This window comes from Rana temporaria, chromosome 5 (assembly GCF_905171775.1).
Source record: "Rana temporaria chromosome 5, aRanTem1.1, whole genome shotgun sequence".
NCBI lineage: Eukaryota > Metazoa > Chordata > Amphibia > Anura > Ranidae > Rana > Rana temporaria.
Window position 1 is genome coordinate 126575333 of NC_053493.1, and position 27130 is coordinate 126602462.

Below are 27130 nucleotides of genomic sequence, written 5' to 3' on the forward strand. Positions count from 1 at the left end.
TGTGCATGGGGCCTAAGCCGCACAGACTCCTGGGAAATTAGTGTCATCATTTCCCAGGAGACTGTGTGCTCTTCTGTGCAAAAAAAACGGAAATGACGCGTTCACGACTGTTTACCGCGCCATGTTCAAAAACTGCACAAAGCCCTTACTTCTTATTAAACAAGCAGCGAGAGAGAGAGAGAGAGAAACGTGCATCTGTGTTATCTACGTTGTCATAACCACGGGGCGCGACGTTCCTCCCCCGCTGCCCTTTGTCATGACAACGGCACAAACAAACTTGGCTACGAGCATCGCTCTAATGCGCACGTGCGAGATAGTTACCCAGCATGCACCTCTCCTCTCCCCCGAAGAGGAGTTAAAAAAAAATGTACTGGGCTTCATATGCCCACACATAGAATGGCAACGACCAGATCGTTCACTGCTGCTAACAAGGCAAGATTCTAAAATACTTTAGCGATCGATTGGCGATATTTAAGTGCAATTAATGTGATGTTTAATACTAGGTAATTGAAATTGAACAAATAAAAAATTGTGACCGGAGCTCCGCTTTAACTACCTTTCACTGTGACTTTTCTAGTTCAGCTTTACTGTGTTACCCATCCCTGCAATAGACCAGGAGCAGTATGACACTCATACCGAGACATGCATTTCAGGGAGTTGCAGCATAAATTGTTGTTTTTCACTAGTTTGGCTAACTGAAACCTAGTCCGATTGCATTGTCTTTTCCAGCATTACCTTCTACTAGTTCAGCACATCGCACTTTGGATTTCTCTCTCATCAGCTTTGGAATAAGAACATCTGATTCTACATGCCGCAGACTTTGGTCCTCTGCAATGAGATAAAAGCATTTATAGAGGCAACAATGCACTTGTACATGCAAGTCAAAGCTTAACATTTTTCATTACTCTTCTGTTGCGTAGGAATTAATTTTCACCTTCTTTACTGACTGAATTTGTTAGGCTTTACTTTGCTTTAAGACTCTACTTAAGAAATGTGCTAGCAAAGAATAATGATATACTGCTCACATCATACATACCTAGTGGCTAAATAACTAAAAAACAGGATTCACCACTAAAGGACAATGGATCCTGAATATCAATCAGCCATAAAATATGGCTGCAGTTTTAAAGTGTTTTAAATATATTCTAAAGTAAAATTTCCATAAATATTCAGTGGAAATATGGTAATTGGATATTATGCAGAGCCTGATTAATAACAATTGAAGTATTTATAATGAACAAGTTTGACATACAATTTTAATTTAGTTTTAGTCATAGTCTTGACTAAAAAGCGTGTTTAGTTTTAGTCATCTGGATTGTTTACCTTTTAGTCAGATTTTAGTCGATTAAAATCTTTAATACGTTTTAGTCGACTGAAAACTCCTGTACCCATCTGAACTCATTCTTTCATCAGAGTTCCCCCCTGTCTGTTAAAGCCCCAGCCCCCTGACTATCGGCAAGCTGTATTGGCTGAGAGACGCAGGCTCCCTCTCAGCCTGGGAGTTCTGGAACAATGTCCTGCAAATAACATAAGAGGAACTCCTCCGTCAGATTTTTGTCTGTGTAGATGGGACATTGCGAGTGTTTTCCCTCCCAGCAAAATAGCAGTGCTTAGCACACTGGTTGGCACTGGCAGGTGGTACTATTGGCGCTGGCAGGTGGCACTTATTGGCGGTGGCACTGGTTGGCACTAGCAGATGGCACTGGTTTGGAACTGACAGATGGCACTATTGGCACTGGCAGGTTTCACACGGAGCAGATAGTGTAACTGTGAGTGAAACATGTTAAAGGAGAGGAGTTGCCAAAATTGAGTTGGATGTCGGGGGTGAACGGGACCCAGCAGCTATCAAACACCAGCCAATGATTGGGCTGCTTACGAAAGGGGCAGGGGACACACACACGTAGCGGCCCGCCCAGATCCCATCGGCTGTTTGATAGCTGCTGGGTCCCGCCCACCCCAACATCAAGCTCAATTTTGACAGCTCTTCTCTCTCTGCATTCAGTTACATGTCAGTTTTAGTGGAGAAGGGAGGAGGAACACTTGTGGGTGCGGTCAGTGTTAAATATCGGTCTAATTTGGATAATATTCGGCCGATCGCGATTTATCAAAAATGGCCAAATATCAGCCGATATATCGGTCAACCTCTAGTTATAACAGAGGCTGGCAGTAATTGGGATCACTGACTCTACAACCACTTTAATACTATAAGTAATAACAAGTTATATTAGATTTTTACTCCAGTGAGTAAATATTGAGTTTGGAAATTCTAGAGAAATGCCTAAATAGTGCATTAGAATTTAACTAAACCCATTTGATTTTAGTCAACCAAATGAAAATTGGAATTGATTTTCGTCATAGTTTTTATCAATTGACTTTATTCTAATTTTATATTTTCGTTTCATTTTCATCATCACTGAAAACAAGCAGCTAGCAAAAAATATGACAAAATAGTTTGTTGACGAAATTAACACTGCTGTTCTATTAAAAAAAAAAAAAAAAAAAAGTGAAATAGCATACAATTACTATATTTTATATTCAAAGTTAATCTGAAGGCACATAAAGAAAAAGGGATTTTTAATACAGCTTACCTGTAAAATCCTTTTCTTGGAGTACATCACGGGACACAGAGCGGCATATTCATTACTATGTGGGTTATATGGAGTACCTTCAGGTGATGGACACTGGCAATCTCAAACAGGAAGTGCCCCTCCCTATATAACCCCCTCCCATAGGAGGAGTACCTCAGTTTTGTAGCAAGCAGTATGCCTCCCAAAATGTTTCCCATAAGAGGGGTGGGAGCTCTGTGTCCCGTGATGTACTCCAAGAAAAGGATTTTACAGGTAAGCTGTATTAAAAATCCCTTTTTCTTTCTCGTACATCACGGGACACAGAGCGGCATATTCATTACTATGTGGGATGTCCCAAAGCAATGCTTTACTGAGGGGAGGGAGAAATCTTCCCAAGACACAAGGATTTAATTCAGAGATACTCTCAAATAATAATAAATCCAACTTAGTCGAGAAAAATTAAACTTAAATTTAAATTTTAACTCAAGGGTGCCCCCGATTCTGAGGGTCTTAAATCGCAGCCCGCAGCACTGCCTGCCCAAAGGCTGTATCTGTATTCCTTCTTACGTCCACCTGGTAAAATTTTGTAAACGTGTGGACTGAAGACCAGGTTGCCGCCTTGCATACTTGAGCCATAGAGATCTGATGGTGTGCTGCCCAGGAGGCGCCCATGGCCCTGGTAGAATGAGCCTTTACTGACAAGGGAGGAGGCAACCTCTTCAAGCCGTAGGCCTGAGTAATTAACTGTTTAATCCACCTCGAGATGGTGGATTTTGCAGCTGCCTGCCCTTTCTTGGGCCCATCCGGTAGAATGAACAACACATCTGTTTTCCGAATCTTCTCTGTAGCTTTAAGATAGGCCTTCATGGCCCTGACAATATCCAAGGTATGCAGCAACCCTTCCTTTCTGGAAGTGGGCTTCGGAAAAAAGGATGGTAATACCAAGTCCTGATTCAGGTGAAAACTGGATATAACCTTTGGTAAAAAGGAAGGATGAGGACGGAGAACCACCCTGTCCTTATGCAGAATAAGATATGGCTCCTTACAAGATAAGGCTGCCAATTCTGACACTCTTCTGGCGGAAACTATGGCGACCAGAAATACCAACTTCCTTGTTAGTAACACCAAAGGAACTTCAGCCAACGGCTCAAAAGGTTGTTTCTGTAGAGTTGACAGAACAAGATTCAAGTCTCACGGACAAAGTGGCGACTTCACCGGAGGATTAATACGTAAGACCCCCTGAATGAATGTCTTAACCAGCGAGTGGGTGGCCAGCGGCCTCTGAAACCACACTGACAAAGCTGAAATCTGTCCTTTGATTGTGCTTAATGCCAGGCCTTTATCCACTCCTAGCTGGAGAAAACTTAACACTCGATCAATGGTATACTTGCGGGAAAGCCATTTCTTGGACTCACACCAGCCTACGTAGGCCTTCCAGACCCTGTAATAAATCACCCTGGAAACCGGCTTTCTAGCCCTGATCAGGGTAGAGATTACCTGCTTAGACAGCCCTCTACCCCTGAGAATCAGGGATTCAGCCGCCAGGCCGTCAAATTTAGATGCCGTAATGCAGGGTGGAGGATCGGGCCTTGCGAGAGTAGGTCTGGCCGTAGAGGAAGCGTCCAAGGATTTCCCACTGACATCTTTAGGATTAGTGAGTACCATGCCCTTCTGGGCCATGCTGGAGCTACCAGGATGACTGGTTTGTGCTCCACCCTGATCCTGCGTAACAGGCGGGGTAGCAACTGTAGCGGGGGAAAGGCATAAAGAAGTTTGAACTGATGCCAAGGGCAAACCAACGCATCGGCTCCGCAGGCCATAGGGTCCCGTGTCCGGGACATGAACCTGTCTAGCTTCTTGTTGAATCTCGATGCCATGATATCCACGTCCGGCATTCCCCACCTCTGGCAGATTATCTGAAAAATTTGCGGATGCAGAGACCATTCCCCTGGCGACAGAGTCTGACGACTCAAGAAGTCTGCCTGCAGGTTGTCCACCCCGGGAATGAATATTGCCGATATGCAGGGCACATGAGCTTCTGCCCACTGGAAAATCAAGCTCACCTCTCTCTGAGCTGCCTGACTCTTGGTTCCCCCTTGGTGGTTTATATATGCCACAGCTGTGGCATTGTCCGATTGTATCCTCACCGGGAACCCCTGCAATTTGGCTGTCCAAGCCTCGAGGGCTAGCCGAGCAGCTCTGAGCTCCAAGATATTGATGGGTAACTGCCTCTCCGCCTGTGCTCAAGTACGTTGGCGAGTGCAACCATCCAAGATCCCTCCCCAGCCCCTCAGGCTGGCATCTGTGGTCACTATCTTCCAGGCCACGGGGCTGAAAGATTTTCCCTTCAGTAGATTCTGAGGATTTAACCACCAGCACAGACTTTGCCGGACTCTTGATGAGAGTGGCAAAGGAAATTCCAAGGCCTGTGGCCTCTTGCTCCATGCTGACAGAATGGCTGCCTGTAGGATGCGAGTGTGGCTTTGAGCGTAAGGTACCGCCTCGAACGTGGCCACTAGCTTGCCTAGTAGTCGCATACATAGGCGAATAGTTGGTTCTTTTTTGCTTAGAACCAGATGGATCAAGTCTTTGATGGCCTCGACCTTTACTAGAGGCAGGAACACTCTTTGCTGTTCTGTGTCTAACGTCATGCCGAGGTATTCCAACCGTCTTGTGGGTTGGAATGCTGATTTTTCTCGGTTTAGGATCCAACCGAACCTCTCGAGGTACTGAACCGTGAGGGCCACTGCTCGTTCCAGGCAAGGAGACGAGTGATCTATGACTAGGAGGTCGTCCAGGTAGGCTAGGACCGTGACCCCTTGGACCCTTAGGTTGGCTAGGATCGGAGCTAGGACCTTTGTGAATACCCGGGGGGCCGTAGCCAGCCCGAAAGGGAGTGCCACAAATTGGAAATGACTCTGGGCCACTGCAAAGCGGAGAAATCTTTGATGTGGCTGAAAAATTGGCACATGAAGGTAAGCATCCTTTATGTCTATGGACGCCAGAAAGTCGTCCTTCTGGAGTGCGGCGGCTGCTGACCGAACAGATTCCATCCGGAAAGAACGAACCCTTAGGTAAACGTTTAAACCCTTTAGGTCCAAAATTGGCCTGACATCGCCATTGGGCTTTGGAACGGTAAACAGATTGGAGTAGAACCCTAGCCCTTGCTCTTGGGCTGGTACTTCTACTATCACGCCCTGGCAAAGCAGATGATCCAACACCGCCAGTAAAGAGGCCTCTTTTGTTGGATCGCTTGACTCCTGATAATGAGGTGGAGGAAACTTTAGCAACTCTAATCTGTAGCCTGTGGCCACGGAAGACCGGACCCATCTGTCGGGGATATCGGCTTCCCAAACCTCCGCAAAAAGACGAAGCCTTCCCCCCACCTTTGTGGGTGGGGGCGCCCCTTCATAAGGCAGACTTAGGGGCTGGCTTTGCTGGCTTACGATACCACTGCTTCTTGCCCCCAGAGGCCTGTCCCTGCGACTTATTGTTAAAGTTTGATCTCGCAGGAGGCCGTCGATACTGCCTGGAATTGGAGGGCCCCGGAACAGGGGAGAGCTGCCTTTTAAACGCAGGTCCCCGAAACTTCTTTTTGACCGGTAAAAGGGTACTTTTGCCACTCGATATAGTCTGAATATATTTATCTAGATCCTCTCCGAAGAGTCGACCTCCATGGAAGGGAAAACCTGCCAGAAGCTTTTTGCATGGGGGCTCAGCCGCCCAGTTCTTCAACCATAAGAGCCTTCTCATGTGTACTAAAAATAGTGACAAACGAGACGCCTGCTGAATGGAGTCCTTTATAGCATCCACCGCAAAGCACAGGGCTCTAGGAATATCCGATAACTCTTCTGCCTGTTGGGCAGGAATGTCTTTAAGCATCTGTTTTGTCTGGTCTGTTAACGCTTGACAAACCCCAATAGCAGCCACTGCTGGCTGTATTACTGCACCTGCCGTAGCAAAGGATGCCTTTAAAAGTGTCTCAAAACGCTTATCCACCGGTTCTTTAAACATCTGTATGTTTTCCACCGGGCAAGTTAAAGATTTGTTTACACAAGAGATGGCATCCACAGCTGGGAGAGCCCACCTCTTGGAAAATTTTTCTTCCATAGGGTAGATGGTGGAAAATCTTTTAGGTGGTAAAAAGATCCTATCTGGTCGTATCCAATCCTGAAAAATCAGTTCCTCTAAAAGAGGATGGACCGGAAAAACAGCGCTGCTCAAAGGCGCTTTCAATGAACCTAAGGATGATACCGCCGAAGCCTGAGGCTCCGGTAAGGGCAACTTAAATGCCAGGCAGACCATGTCTGTCAATGACTGAATCCACAAGCTCTCTGCATGGGAGGCCGAGACTGGCTCCTCATAAGTAGACTCCTCATCCCCTGAACCCTCATGGTCCTGGGAATGATTTTCCTGAGCTTCTAATTCTCCGAGGGAGAGAACCTCAGCATCTGGGGGTACACCCCTAGGTGACGGAGACCTAGTCCGCTTCTTGCCCGACATGGAATTGACTATCATAGTTGCCAATCTCTTCTCTAGTCCCCCTAAGGAAAGGGCTAGCATTTCCTCTGTGACAAACACAGGGTTGGGTGGATCTGAACTAGCCTCAACACCAGATCCCCCTAATGGCTCAACCAAGGCACCCACTACTGGAATAATTTGTGGGGAGAGTACAGGCATATCCCGACTCGAACCTTCAGAATCTGAGGGGGAACCCCTTTGTCCTCTGGCACCTCTTGCCATTTCCCCTGATCCTGATGCTTTGGAAGCCATGGTACAATACCGAGGCACCCCTACTTACAACAACTGACTGATGTAGGTAGGAGAAAAAACTATGCGGTTTTAAGGGGACAGTAGTAACAACTAATGCCCAAAAAACCCAATGGGGAGACCAATATGTGTTCCCTATTTTTTTTTTTTTTTTCAATTATGCATATATATATATATATATATATATATATATATATATATATATATATATATATATATATATATATATATATATTTTTTTTTTTTTTTTTAGGATTTTTTGGATCCTGAGTCCCTTTTTTCCCTTTTTCTACGGAATCACATTGTCTCCCCACAAGAGAAATTGCAAGAATCCACCTGCTGTAAGGAAATGTTTAGGCTAGATTGAAAAGCTAGTTCTGTTTGTCAGAACTGCAATACTCCCTTGCGCCACCGGGTGCCACTGTGCATCAGGCTTGCACTGCTGCCGCTCTGTGTCCTCCTCTCCTGAGCTCAGAAATGAACTGAGCCAATACAGCACAGAGGAAGGGCCGCCCCTTCCTCTTATGAGGTCCAACGTCCCGCCCCCCCCTTTAAAAACGGCGCGAATTCTTTTTTTTTTTTTTTATATAAATCGCTGTGCACGCGCCCGCGCGCGTGCCCGTGTCACGGGGGGGGCCATGGTGGAAGCAGCATGCTGCAGGGACGCAGGAGAGAGACAAGACACAGAGGAAACCTCCGCACAGCACCCGGCCAGGTAAGAACCTTCAGGTAGGCGCAGACACCTCCCTAGTTCAGGGTAAAGAGTAGGCACACACTAATACCCCACCTAGCGCCCAGCCAGATAGAACCTGCAACACATAGACCAGGGAGATCACACATATGGGGAGTAAAAACACAGACCATCCTGTCTTACACAGACAGAGTGGCCCCAGACTGCCAATGCAAGAGCATACTCAGGCAAACTCCCCCAAAAGATCCCCCCTGGAGAGCCTGCTGCCGAACCAAGTTCCGCAGACCCCCCTTTCTTACCTGCTCCATGCCGCAGGACCTTGCACAGCAAGTGGTCCAATCTTCCCCCATCTCCGTGGGTGGCGTCTAGACCTTCAGGCCCTGGGGTCCTTTGAAGGAACCCACTGTCCTGGACCCATATAGCATCCTGGCAAACAGGGACTTTAGGCACCCCAAAGGGTTCTAAGTCCTGGGCCCAGGATCCAGCTCTCTGAAAGAGAAGCATTATGGGCAAAACCCCCTAGCTAGGGGCCCGGGTACTGTCCACTTTGGCTCTGAGGCACCTTGGACAGATCCGGTTAGCCTGCCTTGATCCCAAGGATGTAGAGACAAGCTATTCCATGACCAACACCTAAGACACTGGCGAAAAAACTGAGGTACTCCTCCTATGGGAGGGGGTTATATAGGGAGGGGCACTTCCTGTTTGAGATTGCCAGTGTCCATCACCTGAAGGTACTCCATATAACCCACATAGTAATGAATATGCCGCTCTGTGTCCCGTGATGTACGAGAAAGAAATAAAAAAACACAATAATGCACACAGAATGACAAAATAATCATCCGTTTTATTTCACATGGATAATTTTGTGCACCATTATTTACCAGTATGGGTCATTTCATAAATTCTCCACAGCATCTATCACAGAGATTGCGCATGCAACCTGAATAGGATAGGAAAACAGCAAAAAGTTTAAAGGGGTTGTAAAGGTTTGTTTTTTATTTTCTGAATAGGTTCCTTTAACCACTTCCCGCCCGGTCAATAGCAGATTGACGTCCGGGAAGTGGTTTTGTTATCCTGACTGGACGTCATATGACGTCCAGCAGGCTAACAGCTGTCGCGCACCTGGGTGGGGGGGGGGCGCATCGCGGCAATGCGGTGTGTCAGTCTGACACACCGTTACACCAATCTCGGTAAAGAGCCGACGGAGGGTCTTTACCACGTTATCAGCAGTGTCCAATCACGATGTAAACAGGAAGAGCTGTGTATTTTCCTCTCCTTTCCTTTTCTGACAGACGCGAATAGAGGAAAGCCGAACGGCTGCTCTCCTGACGGGGTTTCGCGGTGATTGTTTATCAGTGCAGCTTCCCCACGAATGCACACATTGGACCACCAGGGAAGCCACCAGGGATGGGGGCAACATGTGGATGGCCAGGTATGTACCCCATTGCCACCCACATATAAAAAAAATAAGTACAATAGATGCCAATCAGTGCCCACAAATGGGCACTGATTGGCAACATTATGGACAATACAAATATTATGCCTAGCAGTGGCACCCATCAGTATCATCAGTGTCCACAATTGTCCATTTTTTTGCGCAAAAAATAAAAATCGCAGAGGTGATAAAATACCACCAAAAGAAAGCTATGTTTGTGGGAACAAAATGATAAAAAATTGCTTGGGTACAATGTAGCATGGCCGCGCAATTGTCATTCAAATTGCGACAACGCTGAAAATTGGCTTGGGCAGGAAGGTGCGTAAGTGCCTGGTATTGAAGTGGTTAAGCTAGCTGTTGGTTTACTTACCTTTTCCTTCGATTTCCCTTCTGAATGTTTTTTTTCTGTGTCTGAATTTCTTACTTCCTGTTTCTCCTCAGTAAACTTGCCCCCATCATCGCTGGGGGTTAGTCAGCCAGAACAGCTTACTGAGGAGAAACAGGAAGTGAGAAATTCCGACAAAAAATTTTTTTAGAAGGGAAATCGAACAAAAGAGGTAAGTGAACCAACAAGAAAATAAAAAACGAACCTTTACAACCTCCTTTAAAAGCAACAGTCTCAGTGTATTGTAAATGTCCCCAACTACGTTATCCATAGGGTGAGAATACAGGCCTATTGTGGAGGAGTTATAGAAGTTGTACCCCAGGGCTCGACAAATCCCGGTCGGGATGTGAGCTGGCGCCATCTGGTGGTGAGCCGTTGGTATTACAAGTTAAGCATTACAAGCTAAACAGCAATTCTAATGTCATTTTTCACTGCCATCTTCTTCCCTCTAATTAGAACCCCCAAACATTATATATATTTTTATCCTAACACCCTAGAGAATAAAATGGCGATCGTTGCAATACTTTGTCACGCCGTATTTGCGCAGCGGTCTTACAAGCGCACTTTTTTGGGAAAAAAATACACTTTTTTTAATTAAAAAAATAAGACAACAGTAAAGTTATCCCCATTTTTTTAATATTATGAAAGATAATGTTACGCCGAGTAAATTCATACCCAACATGTCACGCTTCAAAATTGCGTCCGCTCGTGGAATGCCGACAAACTTTTACCCTTTAAAATCTTCATAGGCGACGTTTAAAAAAAATCTACAGGTTGCAGGTTTTGAGTTACAGAGGAGGTATAGGGCAAGAATTATTGCTCTCGCTCTACCAATCCCGGCGATACCTCACATGTGTGGTTTGAACACTGTTTACATATGCGGGTGCTGCTCGCGTATGTGTTCGCTTCTGCGCGCGAGCTCGTCGGGACGGGGTGCGTTTTCTGGCTCCTAACTTTTTTAGCTGGCTCCTAGATTCCAAGCAAATTTGTCAAACCCTGTTGTACCCCATATTGTTAAGTAATGGTACTCTTTTTTTTTTCCCTCTACAACAGCCATGACATTTGCTTAGGAGTAGAAGAAAATGCTCAGAATATACAACTAAATGTTTTCAGGTAAACCTTTTTTATGCCTATGGCCTCAAGCCCTGATGCTCCAAGAAGAATATTCTTTGAGTTCCCCTCTGCTATTAGTAACTGGAAGGACATGAAGGATATAGGGGTAAAGGAGGCTTTAAAGGGGTTGTAAAGGTATTTTTTTCCCCCCAAATAGCTTCCTATACCTTAGTGCAGTCCTCCTTCACTTACCTCATCCTTCCATTTTGCTTTTAAATGTTCTTATTTCTTCTGAGAAATCCTCACTTCCTGTTCTTCTGTCTGTAACTACACACCGTAATGCGAGGCTTTCTCCCTGGTGTGGAGAAAGCCTCCTGAGGGGGGAGGGGGCGAGCAGGCAAGTCAGGACACTCTCTACCTTGCAGATAGAGAAAGGAGCTGTGTGTTAGTGGGCGTCCTGACACTCCTGCTCACCCCCTCAAGAGGCTTTCTCCACACCAGGGAGAAAGCCTCGCATTACTGCGTGTAGTTATAGACAGAAGAACGGGAAGTAGAAAGAAATATAGACATTTAAAAGCAAAATGGAAGGATGAGGTAAGTGAAGGAGGACTGCACTAAGGTAAAGGAAGCAATTTAGGGACATTTTTTTTTACCTTTACAACCTTTAAATCTCTTTACTTCGATTTTTTTTAAATCTATGTGCAAAGAGCAATCTTTCAGCCATGGCTGTCAAGTAGGGAAAAAAAAAAAACACTTGGGAGGATGACCCGATATATAGGAAATTTAAAGAAACAAACATCCTCTAATAGTTTTATATAGGGGTCAGGTTTGTGGATACAAATCCTCTTGAAGTGACAGTGAAGAACTGCAGGCAGGTCCATGAATGGGTAGAAAAGAGTATGCCAAAAGTCCATGATTAAAAATGGCACAAACAACCAGCAAGTTGTGAATAATCACATAAAATAATCTGGAACGATTTGTATGAAATTCAAGTTTATGTGAGCCCGTTTCAGCAATTTATTAAAGACTTCTTCAAGGTCAGTCTATATAAACTAGTCAATGTTTTTTTGCAAAGCTGTCAAAGGCAGATAGTCCTCAAGTCCAAAGGAAATAAGAAATGTTACAGTTTAGAGATAGAATAGAAAATGATGACTTAATTAACACATAACTTTAACAAGTAAGTTTACCCTGGCTTAGTTACAAGGCGACCCAGATCCATTAATTTCCATAGAGTGCGGAGTCAGCACAGCCCATCTAATCTAAGGTTTCTTAAATTCATTCCTATATTGAAACCTATTTATGACCTGCATTCTTTAAAACCTTTGAATGTGAAAATAAGGATTAAACAACTGTACACGTAGAAAGTGTTGATTAGAGAAAGTCAGATGATGCTAATGAAATTTAACTTTAAAGACCAACTACACAAAGTAAGCAAACCCATATTTACTAGATTGTGGATCACATGCAGCATACATTATGCTACAAGTCCATGTGCAATTTATACATAATCATGCAGTCTCCTACAGTAATGCAAGGCTTTCTCCACACCAGGGAGAAAGCCTTGCATTACAGTGTGGAGTTACAGACAGAAGAACAGGAAGTGAAGATTTCTCAGAAGAAATAAGGACATTTAAAAGCAAAATCGAAGGGTGAGGCAAGTGAAGGACGACTGCACTAAGGTAAAGGAAGCTATTTAGGGAAAACATTTTTTACCTTTACAACCCCTTTAACTACTTGCCGACCAGCCGCTGCAGTTATACGGCGGCAGGTCGGCTCCCCTGCGCGAAAGCCCGTAGCTATACGTCGGCTCTGTACGCGGCCCCCGCTCAACATACAGCTCCCGGTCCTGTCAGGGGAGAAATGTATGAACAGCGATCAGTAATTTCCCCTAGTGAGGCCACCCCCCCTACAGTTAGAACACACCCAGGGAACATACTTAACCCCTTCCCTGCCAGTGGCATTTTTATAGTAATCCAATGCATTTTTATAGCACTGATCTCTATAAAAATGCCAATAGTCCCAAAAATGTGTCAAAAGTGTCCGTCATAATGTCGCAGTACGGAAAAAAAAAAAAAAACAGCTGATCGCCGCCATTACTAGTAAAGAAAAAAAAAATTATAAAAATGCCATAAAACTACCTCCTATTTTGTAAACGCTATAACTTTTGCGCAAACCAATCAATAAACATTTATTGCGATTTTTTTTTACAAAAAATATGTAGAAGAATACGTATCGGCCTAAACTGAGGAAAAAAATATTTTTTTATATATATTTTTTGGGGGATATTTATTATAGCAAAAAGGAAAAAAAATATTCATTTTTTTCAAAATTGTCGCTCTACTTTTGTTTATAGCGCAAAAACTAAAAACCGCAGAGGTGATCAAATACCACCAAAAGAAAGCTCTATTTGTGGGGGAAAAAAAGGACGCAAATTTTGTTTGGGAGCCACATCGCACGACCGCGCAATTGTCAGTTAAAGCAACGCAGTGCCGAATCGCAAAAAGTGCTCTGGTCTTTGACCAGCAATATGGTCCGGGGGTTAAGTGGTTAAAGCAAACCTTTACACTGCTCAATCATGTAAAAATAGTAATACATTTATAATTTCTTCATTGATCATTTCAATTGCATTCTTCTTTTCCCAAAAATGTGCAGTGTAGCCAGATTGTACAGATACGTCCAAATTTAATCCAAAGTCAAAACCTAAACTAACCTCTAACCACTTCCCCAGCCGCAAGCGTATACCTAAAGCAAGGACACACGACTTTCATAGACAGCCTAGCATCACCTTCTCTAAATTGTATGAAAGGCAAGATGTCTGTGCCCAATGGGGGAGTAACTGGGTCTCAGGGGACAACAAATTTTTAGTGACCGATTATGTAGTGTAAACCAAATGGTTTATACTTGCCACCATCAAAAAGGAAAGGGTTGCTTTAAAGCAAACGTGTTTGGCAATGAAGAGCAAAGCAACGGGTTCATTTTAATGGTTGGCCTCCCCAAAAGAACCTATTGACTTTCCTTTCACTCCCTGCTGTTTTGATCAGCCGATAGAAATGAAAGCACAGCCCTGTGTAAGCTATGAGCTAGAGTTTCTGTTTACACATGGTTAAGGACTCCCCATGTGACAGCACTAATTAGCGCAGCACTGTCACACAGAGTGAGTCACAAGCTTTTCTATACCCAGTAGTACAGAATATTTAAAACCTGAAGAAAAAATAAAAAAGCAGCGGGTGAGCAAAAGGAACGCAACTATATGTTATTGGAAGGGATTAAAATAGAATTCCAGATTTACTTTGACTTTAAAGCGGGAGTTCACCCATTTATTAAAATTTTTTTGTTCTCCCCTTAGATTCCTGCTCGTTCGGTCTAGGGGAATCGGCTATTTGTATTAAAATATGAGCAGTACTTACCCGTTTTCGAGCTGCATCTTCTTCCGTCGCTTCCGGGTATGGGTCTTCGGGAGCGGGCGTTCCTTCTTGATTGACATTCTTCCGAGAGGCTTCCGACGGTCGCATCCATCGCGTCACTCGTAGCCGAAAGAAGCCGAACGTCGGTGCGGCTCTATACTGCGCCTGCGCACCGACGTTCGGCTTCTTTCGGAAAATCGTGACGCGATGGATGCGACCGTCGGAAGCCTCTCGGAAGACTGTCAATCAAGAAGGAACGCCCATTCCCGCAGCCCATACCCGGAAGCGACGGAGAGGATGCATCTCGTAAACGGGTAAGTACTGCACATATTTTAAAACAAATAGCCGATTCCCCTAGAGAAAACGAGCATCCAGCTATGGGGAAAAAGTGCCCTATAAGGGTGAACCCCCGCTTTAAACAGTTCATTAGGGCCAAGCAGGTCCAAAGGAACAATTTGCATTATAAAAACTGATGCCGCCACTGTACTATTCTGTTGTGGCATCAGCTACATATGGTAAGTGTCGCTGTGTACCAGAGCAGTGGAGGTAACCTCTCGCCTGCTGATAGAACCAAGGCTGCAGTCACACCTGAGCGTTTTCAGCTTGTAAAGCGCCCGAAAAACGCCCAACAAGCAAAATCCTATTCATTTCAAAGGCTCCTGTTGACATCTGAGCATTTTGTCACCTGAAGCAAAATGCCTGAAGCTCAAAAAAGTACATGAGCTTATTTTTTTGGCAGATTACAGGCGTTTTTCTGCTTCTTACTTTGGTGACTTTCTGCCTGAACAAAAAAATATACTCAGGTGTGAATGCAGCCTTAACCACTTGAGCCCCGGGTCATTGTAAAATGACGTCTTCACGGTGGCTCTGAAAATCCAACAGGACGTCTATTGACGTCCTGGATTCCTCCACCCACTGGGGGGCGCGCGGCGCATCCCCGAGATGCCGATGCGCGTGCCTGGCGGTCGCGATGTCCGCCAGGTACCCGCGATCGGTAATGACAGAGCAGGGACGTGGAGCGCTGTGTGTAAACACAGAGCTCCACGTCCTGTCAGGGGAGAGAGGAGACCAATCTGTCTCCCTTGTACATAGGGACACAGATCGGTCACCTCCCCCAGTCACCCCTCTTCCCCCACAGTTAGAACACAATACAGGTACACATTTAACCCCTTCCTCACCCCCTAGTGTTAACCCCTTCAATGCCAGTCACATTTATACAGTAATTAGTGCATATTTATAGCACTGATCGCTGTATAAATGTGAATGGCGCCAAAAATGTGCCCGATGTGTCCGCCATAATGTCGCAGTCCCAATAAATAAAAAAAATAAAAAAAATAAAAAAAAAATCGCAGATCGCCGCCATTACTAGTAAAACAAAACAAAAAAAAATAATAATAATAATAATTCTGTCCCATATTTTGTAAGCGCTTATTGCGATTTTTTTTTTTTTTTTTTACCAAAAAAATGTAGAAGAATTTTTTTTTTTTTTGGAAAAAAAAATTGGGCTATTTATTATAGCAACAAGTAAAACATATTGAATTTTTTTTCAAAATTGTTGCTTTTTTTTATTTATAGCGCAAAAAATAAAAACCGCAGAGGTGATCAAATACCACCAAAAGAAAGCTCTATTTGTGGGGAAAAAAAGGGCGTCAATTTTGTTTGGGAGCCACGTCGCAGGACCGCGCAATTGTCAGTTAAAGCGACGCAGTGCCGGAAGCTGAAATTTTACCTGGGCAGGAGGGGGGTATATGTGCCCGGTAAGCAAGTGGTTAATGAAGTCTGTCCACCATACAAGGCTTAATCTAATTGGCAGATGTGGAAGCTGCAATGTCATCCACCTGCCTCTCCACCTCAGCCAATCAGAGAAATCCGTGTACAGTATTCACTGTTACAAATACAACCCCAATTGGAAACATTGTGTAAAATCTACAAAACAATAAAAAAACTGAATGTAATAATCTGCAAACCTTAAACCCATATTGTATACACAATAGAAAACATATCAAATGTTTAAACTAAGAAAATTTATAATTTTAAGAAAAAAAAAAATAATTGTGAAATTGATGGCAGCAACAAGTCTCAAAAAAGTTAGGACAGGGCGACAAAAAGTTGGCAAACTAAGTGGTACTAACAAGGAAGAGCTGAACTAATTAGGATAATTGGCAACAGGTCAGTAACATGACTGTGTTTAAAAAGAACATTTTGGGGTATCTAGGCGTCTCAGAAGGGCCCTTTCACATGGTCTATCCCCCGCCCCCCCCAGTCTCCCCTATAGAGCCGTAGATGTCAGTGGACACGTCCTCTGACACCCGCCTGCAAAAAAACAAAAAGGATGGTGGTCCTATTTTCCATCCATCTGGCAGATCAAATTGAATCGAATGGAAACGGACAGGTGGTTTATTTCCATTCGATTTTTCCATAGAGGAGAGCAGGACTGTGGAGAACTGACACAGACCTGTCATTTGCCTGCTCTGCGGCACAAGGGACAAGGCCAAATTGCAATATTGGATGCCCTGATACAGCACTGCATTAAAAACAGGCATGATTATGTGATGGAAGGCATGATTCTGTGATGGATATCTCAGGCTCAGGAATACTTTCAAAACTCACTGTCTGTGAGCATAGTTCACCATGCTATCCAAAAATGCAAAGTAAAGCTCTAGTATGCAAAGAAGAAGCCGCCATATATGAGCATGATCAAGAAACATCACCATCTTCTCCGAGCCAAAGCTTGTTTAAAATGGTCTGCTGCAATGTGGAAAACCGTTCTGTGGACAGATGAATCATTGCATTCCGTATTAAAGTAGATCTTTACAGTGTCTCAACTATTTTGCAATTGGGGTTGTATATTTTTTGAAAGCAGAGACCCTGGAGAATAAAATGCTGGTTGTTGCAATTTTTTTTACATTGTACGATATTTGCACAGTCATTTTTAAAATGCAAATGTTTAGGGAAAAAAATGCAATTTATTGAACTTTAGTGCACACAAACAATAAAATACCATTGGGTGAAATATATACTGTGATGTTATGCCGAGTAAATAGATACCAAACATGCCATGCTTTAAAATTGTGTACACCCGTGGAGTATCGACAAACTACGGTACCTAGACATTGATAGGCAAAGCTTTAAAAGCATTTACAGATTTGCGTTACACAGGAGGTCTGGCTTTTTTTTTTATCAACTTTATTGCTATCACAAGGGATAAGTGTCCAGATCTCTCCTCTGACCTTAAAAGCATCTTATCAAACCGAGAGTGCTGGATAAGCATCTCCCACTGCTTTCAGCTCTCTCAGATTAGAAGAACTCAAGGTCCAGAAGATGTCCCATTTTCCTTGGGTTAGATGTTCACCCAAGTGCGCTCCCCATTTACAAGCACTGATATCCGTGGTCAACCTCAGTGGCTCTGACTGCCTCCACAGATGTCCTTCTTTTAGGGTTTGAGGTGTTATCCACCACTTGATGGATTCCTTTACAGTTTGTGGGATCTGTATCTTTTTGTTCAGAGACTCCTGTTGATCACAGCCATCTGACAGGTGGATCCCGAATCAACATGCCGCCAAGCTCCCGTTCACTTACAAAACAACACACAGGTCAATCTCCTGAGCTGTGCAGTGGACCTTGATTCAATTGTGACCTTCTGACACTTCCAAGTGGATAATGCACACCTTTAGGCCTTCTACAAACTAGAAAATCCACAAAACTGGAACATATAAAAACAGAAGCCGCATGGGCTTAGCCCACTATCCCCCAAAAAAGTCGAGAGAAATAAGTATCATACTCACAGAAAAAGACTGAGTATGATACATCCAGAATAGGGAGGTTTCCTTTTCAACTCCGCTCACGCCAAAGACATGTCCCAATCCCAATAATTGGGGAGTCGAGTGGGAAGAAGGCTGGGAACATTCCTTCCACAGTGTCAGATAGTCACCCAAAAAGTACCAGTTACACCTACCGGTAACAGATTTTTTAGGAAGTCTTCCAGGACGGCACACCTGAGATGACAAGTTCCACCTGACAGGAAACACAATCAACAGAGTTTAAAAGGCCCCACCCTTCCCTCTGTTCCTCAGTTATGACAAAGTATAGACCCACACCAGTGTCAGAGGGTACCTCTGTGAGAACAAAACATCACCAACAATTAAGGGTAGGGAAATAGAGGGTAGGGAAGTAGGCCTGCCGTCCAGGAAGACTTCCTAGAAAATCCGTTACCGTTACTTTTCTCCAGTCATCTTCCAGGACGGCACACCTGAGACGATGAGCAAGAAGTTCAGGCCTACCTTAGGGTGGGATCACCGCCTATAGGACATTCCTGCTGAATGCCAAGTCCTGAGGAGACAACAGCTCCACTCTGTAGTGCCTCAGGAAAATATTTTGGCTTGTCCAAGTTGCTGCTCTGCAGATTTAATCAATCAAAGCGCCTGCCCTCTCTGCCCAGGAGGTTGCCAGAGATCTGGTTGAGTGAGCTTTAATGTGAGCTGGAACAGGTTTTCCTGACTGTTTCTAAGCTACTGCGATAGTCTGTTTAATCCACCTGGCTATCGTAGGCTTAGAGGCTTGAAGCCCTTTCTTTTGGCCAGAGAAATTAATTAACAAATGATTTGATCTAAATAGGCTAGAAGACACCTTCTAACATCTAATAAATGAAACCTTGCCTCTGTAATTTTTTGGGTTCTGACAAAAGGAGGGAGGACAATCTCCTGTGACTTGTGGAATTCCGAGGTCACTTTTGGCAAATATAAAGGATCCTGTCTGAGGATTACCCTATCCTCTAGGAGCAACAAAAAATGCTCTTTTATAGTCAGAGCTTGTAAGTCACTAACCCTTCTGGCTGTCGTGATTGCCAGAAGGAAGGCCATCTTAAGTGAAAGAAATCTAACAGAAATCGGAGCCACCGGCTCAAAAGGCTCTTTGGTTAGAGCATCTAATACAAGGGATAAATCCCAAGGTGAGAACCTGATTGTCTTTACCGGGGTTACCCAGCCTCTGGTCAAAGAATACTGACAAGGCTGCAACCTGGACCCTTAGGCCTAGTACACACGAGAGGATTTATCCGCGGATACGGTCCAATGGACATAAGTGCCCTGTATGGAAGTGGTTAAAAGAGCTGCCGACTTGGCGGTAGTTCTGATGGTTTCCACTGCAGCATCTGCTAAATAGGCTACTGCTTTCCCGACCACTTCCAGGGAGTCTAGAACCTCTTTGGATTTACTGTCCTGTGCTACGTGGTCCATTAGTCTGCGGACCCATGCGTCCGCATTTATAAGGACACATACGGAGGCCAATGCAGGGCCCATAGCCTCTGCATTGGCATCCCACGCCCTGCGCAGCATAGTTTCAGACTTTTTATCTATCGGATTCCGAATGTTACCGGAATCTTCGAAGGATAGATCCGAGTGTTTGGATACTTGAGCCAATGAAGCATCCAGACGCGGAACCTTAACCACTTAAGACCCGGACCTTTAGGCAGCTAAAGGACCTGGCCAGTTTTTGCGATTCGGCACTGCGTCGCTTTAACTGACAATTGCACGGTCGTGCGACGTGGCTCCCAAACAAAATTGGCGTCCTTTTTTTTCCACAAATAGAGCTTTCTTTTGGTGGTATTTGATCACCTGCGGTTTTTATTTTTTGCGCTATAAAACAAAAATAGAGCGACAATTTTGAAAAAAATTCAATATTTTTTACTTTTTGCTATAATATCCCCCAAAAATATATATAACAAAAAATTTCCTCAGTTTAGGCCGATACGTATTCTTCTACCTATTTTTGTAAAAAAAAAAAAAAAAAAATCGCAATAAGCGTTTATCGATTGGTTTGCGCACAATTTATAGCGTTTACAAAATAGGGGATAGTTTTATTGCATTTTTATAATTTTTTTTTTTTTTTACTACTAATGGTGGCGATCAGCGATTTTTTTCGTGACTGCGACATTATGGCGGACGCTTCTGACAATTTTGAAACATTTTTGGTACCATTGTAATTTTCACAGCAAAAAATTCATTAAAAATGCATTGTTTACTGTTAAAATGACAATTGCAGTTTGGGAGTTAACCACAAGGGGGCGCTGAAGGGGTTAAGTGTGACCTAATTTGTGTTTCTAACTGTAGGGGGTGTGGCTGTATGTGTGACATCATTGATTGTGTTTCCCTATAAAAGGGAACACACGATCAATTACGGCGCCACAGTGAAGAACGGGGAAGCTGTGTTTCCACACAGCTCTCCCCGTTCTTCAGCTCTGGGGACCGATCGCGGGACTCCAGCGGGGATCGGGTTCGCGGGTCCCGCGGTCACGGAGCTTCGGACCGGGTCAAGGGGCAGGCGCCTGCGACACACGGCTGGGCACTTAAAGAGGACGTACCTGTACGTGCCCAGCCGTGCCTGCCATTCTGCCGACGTATATGTGCAGGAGGCGGTCCTTAAGTGGTTAAAGAATCGGTCTTCTTCCTCAGCTTTGAAGGGGCACCTACGCTTCCAGGTTTTAAGTCTTAAAACCCTGCGCTCAGGTTCCTTCCATTCTCTTAAAATAATATCTTTAAGAGATTGGTGTACAGGAAAGGATTTGGTTTGGGTTTTACCGAGTCCCCTGTAAAGTTTGTCTTGTATTGAGACTTGAGTGGGCGGTAGCTGAATGTCCTCAGAGGTATAGATAGCCTTGAGGAGATCCTCCATATCCTCTCCTGAAAAGAGATGGCCACCAGGTTTAGTATCATCAAGGCTACTCTGGTCAGAATCCTCCCCTTCTTCTCGAGAACTCTGATCCGAGAATTCTAACTCTACATCTGAGTAAGTTAGGGGTGGTCCCTGAGACCCTTCCGTAAAACTAGTCTGGGTCTCTACTAAGGAGGGGGAGCCTTCCCTACCTACAGAAGCTACTTCCCTGTTTGCTACCGTGGCTTTGAAGGATTAAAGAGTGGCGAGCATTTCAGCTTGTAGTGCCCTGCACTCCTTCATGGTTTGCGCTGTCCCCCTGCCTGCTAATTTATAAATACATTTAGAGCAGAAGGGTTTCGCATTATCCTGTGAAAGTTTATCACCACAGTACCCACAGTGTTTAGATTTGCCTCTAGTCCTACTGGTGGTCTCCTGGGCAGGGCTTTCAGTTTCTGAAACAAACAATAAAAGCCTGTTACCCATGGGCTATTCCTGTGGGGGATAGTGTTAATAGGGCCACCCCAAAAATAACTCCACCCCCCCCCCCCATCAGCCGAGTCACTCACCCCCTGTGGTGACTTGTGATGCTGGTATCGGTCCGTCCTCCTTGTCCATGCTGATTTCGGCTGCCCACCCGTAGGGAAGGATCGCTCTGTGCAGAACTTACGACCGTGGACCCCCGCTCCGTTACCGCTGTTAAGCGTGCGAGACGCCGCTCGCCGCCATTTTACTGTAGCCCAGGCGCGGCTGAAGTGACATCATCCAGATGCGCCGCTCCGACACTTCTGGTCATGCGCAGTGGTTACTGCAGGACGCCGAAGACCGCATTGCGGTCCGGAGAAGCTCTCCTCTGTCCCAGCCGTTCAGAGGAACTTGCCAGACATCCACGGAGACTCCCTCCCCAAACGGGGACATCCTGAGCAGCTCCTCCTCGCCATCAACCACTGTCAGGTAGGAGGAGAGAGTGGGATGGATGGTCCCTGGGGATGTGGACATCCTCACCGTGCCCAACACCGCCAGTATTCTCAGGGAGGTTCCTTGTTACCAGCACATCTCACTCCCTGAAAATAAATAGAAGGGAGACCCCCCTGAAATAAAGCCAGCGCGTTAGCTGACTCTGCAGCCCCCACTGCCTGCCCTTGGTCATAGATTCCAGGGGGGAAGACCTTGGTCCCAGACCTTAAGTCTTTTTTTACAAAAAATAACATAAAATAATAATATGTTTCAATGCCATCCTGTGGGAAACACAATCAATAACTGTGGGACAGAGGGAAGGGTGGGGCCTTTTAACCCTTTCACGCCGACGGATCGCATATATGCGTCCTCGGCTTTTAGGGGTTATACCGGGATGATGCCTGCAGCCGCAGGCATCATCCCGGTACCGTTGTTTAGAGCGGGCGATCGGCTTTCCAAACATAACAACCGATGCGGCTAAAAGCCGCTCGGTTGTTATGCCGGAGGAGCGGGAGGGGACATCCCCCCCTCCCGCCGCCTCTCGCCGCTCTGACCGGGCCTCCCGTCCCACCGGGAGACCCGATCCACGATCCGGCGCCTCCAGCGTCTCGGCGAGCTCTGAAACAAAGCCGTAAACGGCTTTGATTCAGTGTCCGCATTGAAACCACGGAAGCGGCGTCATGACGTCACTTCCGGGTTTCTCAGATGCCAATGGCGCCGGATTTAAAAAAGTACACAGTATTCAGAATCGCCGTTTTCGGCGATCTGAATACTTTGAAATGCAAAGGAGGGCTCGGGGGTCTTTTAGACCCCCGATCCCTCCATAAAGAGTACCTGTCACCACCTATTGCTGTCACAAGGGATGTTTACATTCCTTGTGACAGCAATAAAAGTGATCAAAATGTAAAAAAAAAAAAAAAAAATTAATATTAGAAAAAAAAAAAAAAAAAAAAAAAACAAAAAATTTTTTTTTTAAAGCGCCCCCCTCCCCCCGAGCTTGCGCAGCAAAGAAAGCGCATACGGAAGTCGCGCCCGCATATGAAAACGGTGTTCAAATAACACATGTGAGGTATCGCCGCGATCGTAAGAGCGAGAGCAATAATTATAGCACTAGGCCTACTCTGTAACTCTAACCTGGTAACCGTAAAAAAAGTTTAAAGCGTCGCCTATGGAGATTTTTAGTTATTGTAGTTTGTCGCCATTCCACGAGTGCGTGCAATTATAAAGCGTGTCATGCTTGGTATCTATTTACTCGGCATAACATCATCTTTCACATTATGCAAAAAAATTGGGCTAATTTTACTATTTCATTTTTTTAAAATTCATGAAAGTAAATTTTTCCCAAAAAGTTGTGTTTAAAACACCGCCGCACAAATACCGTATGACATAAAATATTGCAACAATCGCCATTTTATTCTCTAGATTCTCTGCTAAAAATATATATATAATGTTTGGGGGTTCTAAGTAATTTTCTAGCCAAAAATATGGATTTTAACTTGTAAACACCAAATGTCATACATAGGCATAGGCATGAAAGGGATTATTAAACTCTGTTGATTGTGTTTACTGTCAGGTGGGACTCGTCACCTCAGGTGTCAGGTGTGCCGTCCTGAAAGATGACTGGAGAAAGCACTATTTTCCTTACCCTTCCTGTAAGTCTAGCCTTTCTTTTGGTCTTAACCCTTGCCTTCTTTCTTCTGCTGTTGTCTGGCAGGGCGAAAAAACATTTTATCCACTTGTTTTTCGGTAACAAAAAAGGCCCCATTTTGTATATGTTGATTTTTCTAGAACAGATGCAAGTTCTGTTTCGAAAAGGAGATCTCCCTCGAAAGGCAGACTGCAAAGTTTGGTTTTTGACGCCTGATCCCGCTGCCACATAGCACTTCTTGTGGAGTTTAAAGGAGCTGTGACCCTGGTGGAGAATGTAACAGCCTATGTAGAAGCGTTGGCAATAAACGCCACTGCTTTGCTTAATACTGGCAGGGATTAAGGCTGGGTTCACACTACTATGAATTGGATGTGGATTTACTGCATCCAATTTGCATGACAGGAGATTGTGACCGGCTCTCAATGGAGCCGGTTCACACATCTCTGGAGTGGCTATGGAGCAAATTGCACAGAGGTCCTCTGAATTTTTGGCTTAGCTTTAGGTCCAAATTCAGGCAAATATTTGGGCCCGATTTGTCCCTGAAACAGAGGACAGGCACGCACCGGACCCGATTTCTGCCAGCACCTGCGATTGTTTCCCTGGAGGCAGAACGGCAATCTGCCTATGAAAGGCAGATCGCCGTTCTGACAGTGAAGAAGATAAAGGGGTGGATTCAGGTACGAATTGCGCCCTCTTACGGAGGCGCAGCGTACCGTTTTAACGCTGCGCCTCCGTAAATTACGTGTGCTACGCTTCATTCATGAAGCAGTAGCTACGTAATTTGCGCGGGCGCTCCTTAAAAATGCCCGGCGTAAGGGCGCGTAATTTAAATGATCCCGTAGGGGGCGTGGATCATTTAAATTAGGCGCGTTCCCGCGCCGAACGTAGTGCGTATGCTCCGCCGGGAAACTTTCCCGACGTGCATTGCGGCAAATGACGTCGCAAGGACGTAATTTGCTTCAACGTGAACGTAAATGGCGTCCAGCGCCATTCAGGATTCACTTACGCAAACGACGTAATTTTTAAACATCGCGACGTGGGGACGACGGGTATACTTAGCATTGGCTGCCCCTGCTAATAGCAGAAGCAGCCTTACGCGGAACCCGACGAACGTAAACTGCGTACTCAGGGCGCGCGTATGGTTGTGAATCGGCGTTAGTATGCAATTTGCATACTCTACGCTGACCACTACGGGAACGCCACCTAGCGGCCAGCGTAAGAATGCAGCCTACAATACGACGGCATAAGAGCCTTATGCCAGTCATATCTTAGGCTGCAGTCGGCGTATCGAGCTCTCTGAATCAGGAGCAGTCGATACGCCGGCGCAACTAAGCAATTGCGCTGCGTAACTATGGTTACGCAGACGCAATTGCTTTCTGAATCTACCCCAGAGATTGTGTGATCCTGCCAAGCAGGAACGCTGATCTGTCTTCATCCAGTCAGAGCAACCCCACCCCCCAGTTAGCAAGCACCCCCTAGGATCACACCAAAACCTTTGATCACCCCTAATGTTAACCCCTTCTGTGCCAGTGGCATTAGTACAGTAACAGTGCATATTTTTAGCACTGATCACTGTAATATCACTGGTTTCCAAAAAAGCATCAAAAGTGTCAGTAAGGAGTCCGATTTGTTCACTGCAATGTCGCAGTCCCGCAAGAAAGAGAAATGCCACAAAAACATCCCATAGTTTGTAGACGCGATAACTTTTGCGCAAACCAATATATACGCTTATTGGCCTAAATTGATGAAGAATGTAGATTTTTTTTATTGGATGTTTAATAGCAGAAAGTAAAAAATATTGTGTTTTTATTCAATATTGTCTCTTTTTTTTTTGTTTGTTTGTTTATAGCCTAAAAAATAAAAACCGCAGAGGTGATCAAAAACCACCAAAATAAATCTCTATTTGTGGGAAAAAAATAAATGTCCATTTTATTTGGGTACGGCATCGCACAAAATAAACACAGTACTGTATCGCAAAAAATGCCCTGGTCAATAAAGGAGTAAAACCTCCTTGGGCTGAAGTAGTTAAAGTGGTTGTAAACACTTAAAGACCACTTTTACCTACAGGTAAGCAAATTAAGGCTTACCTGTAGGTACAAGAACTATCTCCTATACCTACAATGTTTAGGAGATATTCGCAAAAGGTATGCGCTGTAGGCAATGGCGCGCAGGCGCACTGAGCGTGCCGCTGCCAACGCCGATCATAGCGTTAGTGGCGGTTCCCGCGCATGTGCAGGAGCGACATCATCGCGGCTCCGGGCAATCACAGCGCCAGAGCCGCGATACCCGGAAGTCACTCATAGCGGTGATGGAGGCGAACGAGGTCGGCTGCAGGGGCTTCGATCTCAGGTAAGTACTTCATAATGAGCTAGTATGCTATGTATACTAGCTCATTATGCATTTGTCTTGCAGGGTTTCTCATTCTTTTTTTTTTGGGGGGGGGGTTAACTTCCTCTTTAAAGTGACACATTTTGTCGCCATGACATGATTGGTATCTATTTATTTGGTGTAACGTCATCTTTTATATTTAACCCAAAAAATTGGTATTCTATTGTGTTCACTAAAATTCATTGTGTACTTTTTTTTTTACTGCATTTTAAAAACCGCTGCGCAAATACCGTGACATAAAAAAATGGCAACATCCATCATTTTATTCTCTAAGACCTTTGCTTTACAAAAAAAATATATATACAATGTTTGGGGGTCCTAAATTTGTTAGCAAAAAAAAAAAACATTTTCCATGTAGGAGAGAAGCGTAAGAATAGGGAAGCAAGTGGTTAAACTATATTTTCATGCAGCAGTGTGAGGTGGAAGAAGCTGGGAGCAGAGCTGCAGGAAGTATCACCCAGTCCTGTGCTCTGCTTTCATTACAAACTACCTGAAGCACCCCTTCCCATTCCCCTTCTATCCCTGTAATACATATGTATTCAGTACGTAGCAGGGCTTACCCGCTTTGCCAGAGTCCATGACAAGGAAGACACACACACTACTGTCTATGGAGAGAGACTTCAAAACATTACAGGCTCCCTACACATGCAGAGCTGCGCACATAACCTTGCCGGGGTCACGCTACTCACTGCCAGCACATCTACTTCCGGGGCAGAGAAGGGGGCGGGCCTGAACGTTCAGACAGAGAGCGCACGTAGACTGGACCAACCTGCATTGCTTTAGATGAGCAGGCGCCTTCCTTGCGGTCTTACGGCTGCAGGAGGTTTAAAAAAAAAAAAAAGTAACAGTGATATGGTCACCGGGAGAAGACTCGCTGCTCTGTCAGTGTTCCGTCAGATTACACGACCCGTCAGAACTTGTTACCGAAGTGACGTTCCGGAAGTCACGTTCCGTCGCCGCCATCTTGGTACACCCCACACTCCTGCACAGTAATGATAGAGTGAGAAGGGGGCAAGCGGACATTTTGTTACACCCATCTGAGTTTTAGTTTTCACACTTATTTTCAACACAAAACGGAGCTTATATGCTTAAATACAGTGGGCCAGATTCAGGTAGATCCACGCAATATTTGCGTGGGCAAAGGGCAACGATTTTTGCTCTGCGCCCACGCAAATATTTTGATA

The 27130-nt window shown here is 44.9% G+C and overlaps 1 protein-coding gene across 2 annotated transcripts in view; it reads right to left on the reverse strand.

The window, feature by feature from the left end:
* Positions 1 to 26652, reverse strand: part of CMC1 (C-X9-C motif containing 1) — a 98437-nt gene extending 71785 nt beyond the window's left edge. Inside the window, exons 1-2 of one of the 2 annotated variants that reach the window (XM_040353098.1) lie at positions 26507 to 26652; positions 736 to 828 (exon numbers count right to left, since the gene is read on the reverse strand). In XM_040353098.1, the coding sequence (XP_040209032.1) occupies positions 736 to 828; positions 26507 to 26525 (112 nt within the window). In that variant the 5' untranslated portion in view covers positions 26526 to 26652. Of the gene's footprint in view, positions 1 to 735; positions 829 to 8909; positions 8959 to 26506 lie in introns of those variants that run through there. The other variant, XM_040353097.1, reaches the window with a different exon arrangement.
* Between the last annotated feature and the right edge of the window lie 478 nt (positions 26653 to 27130).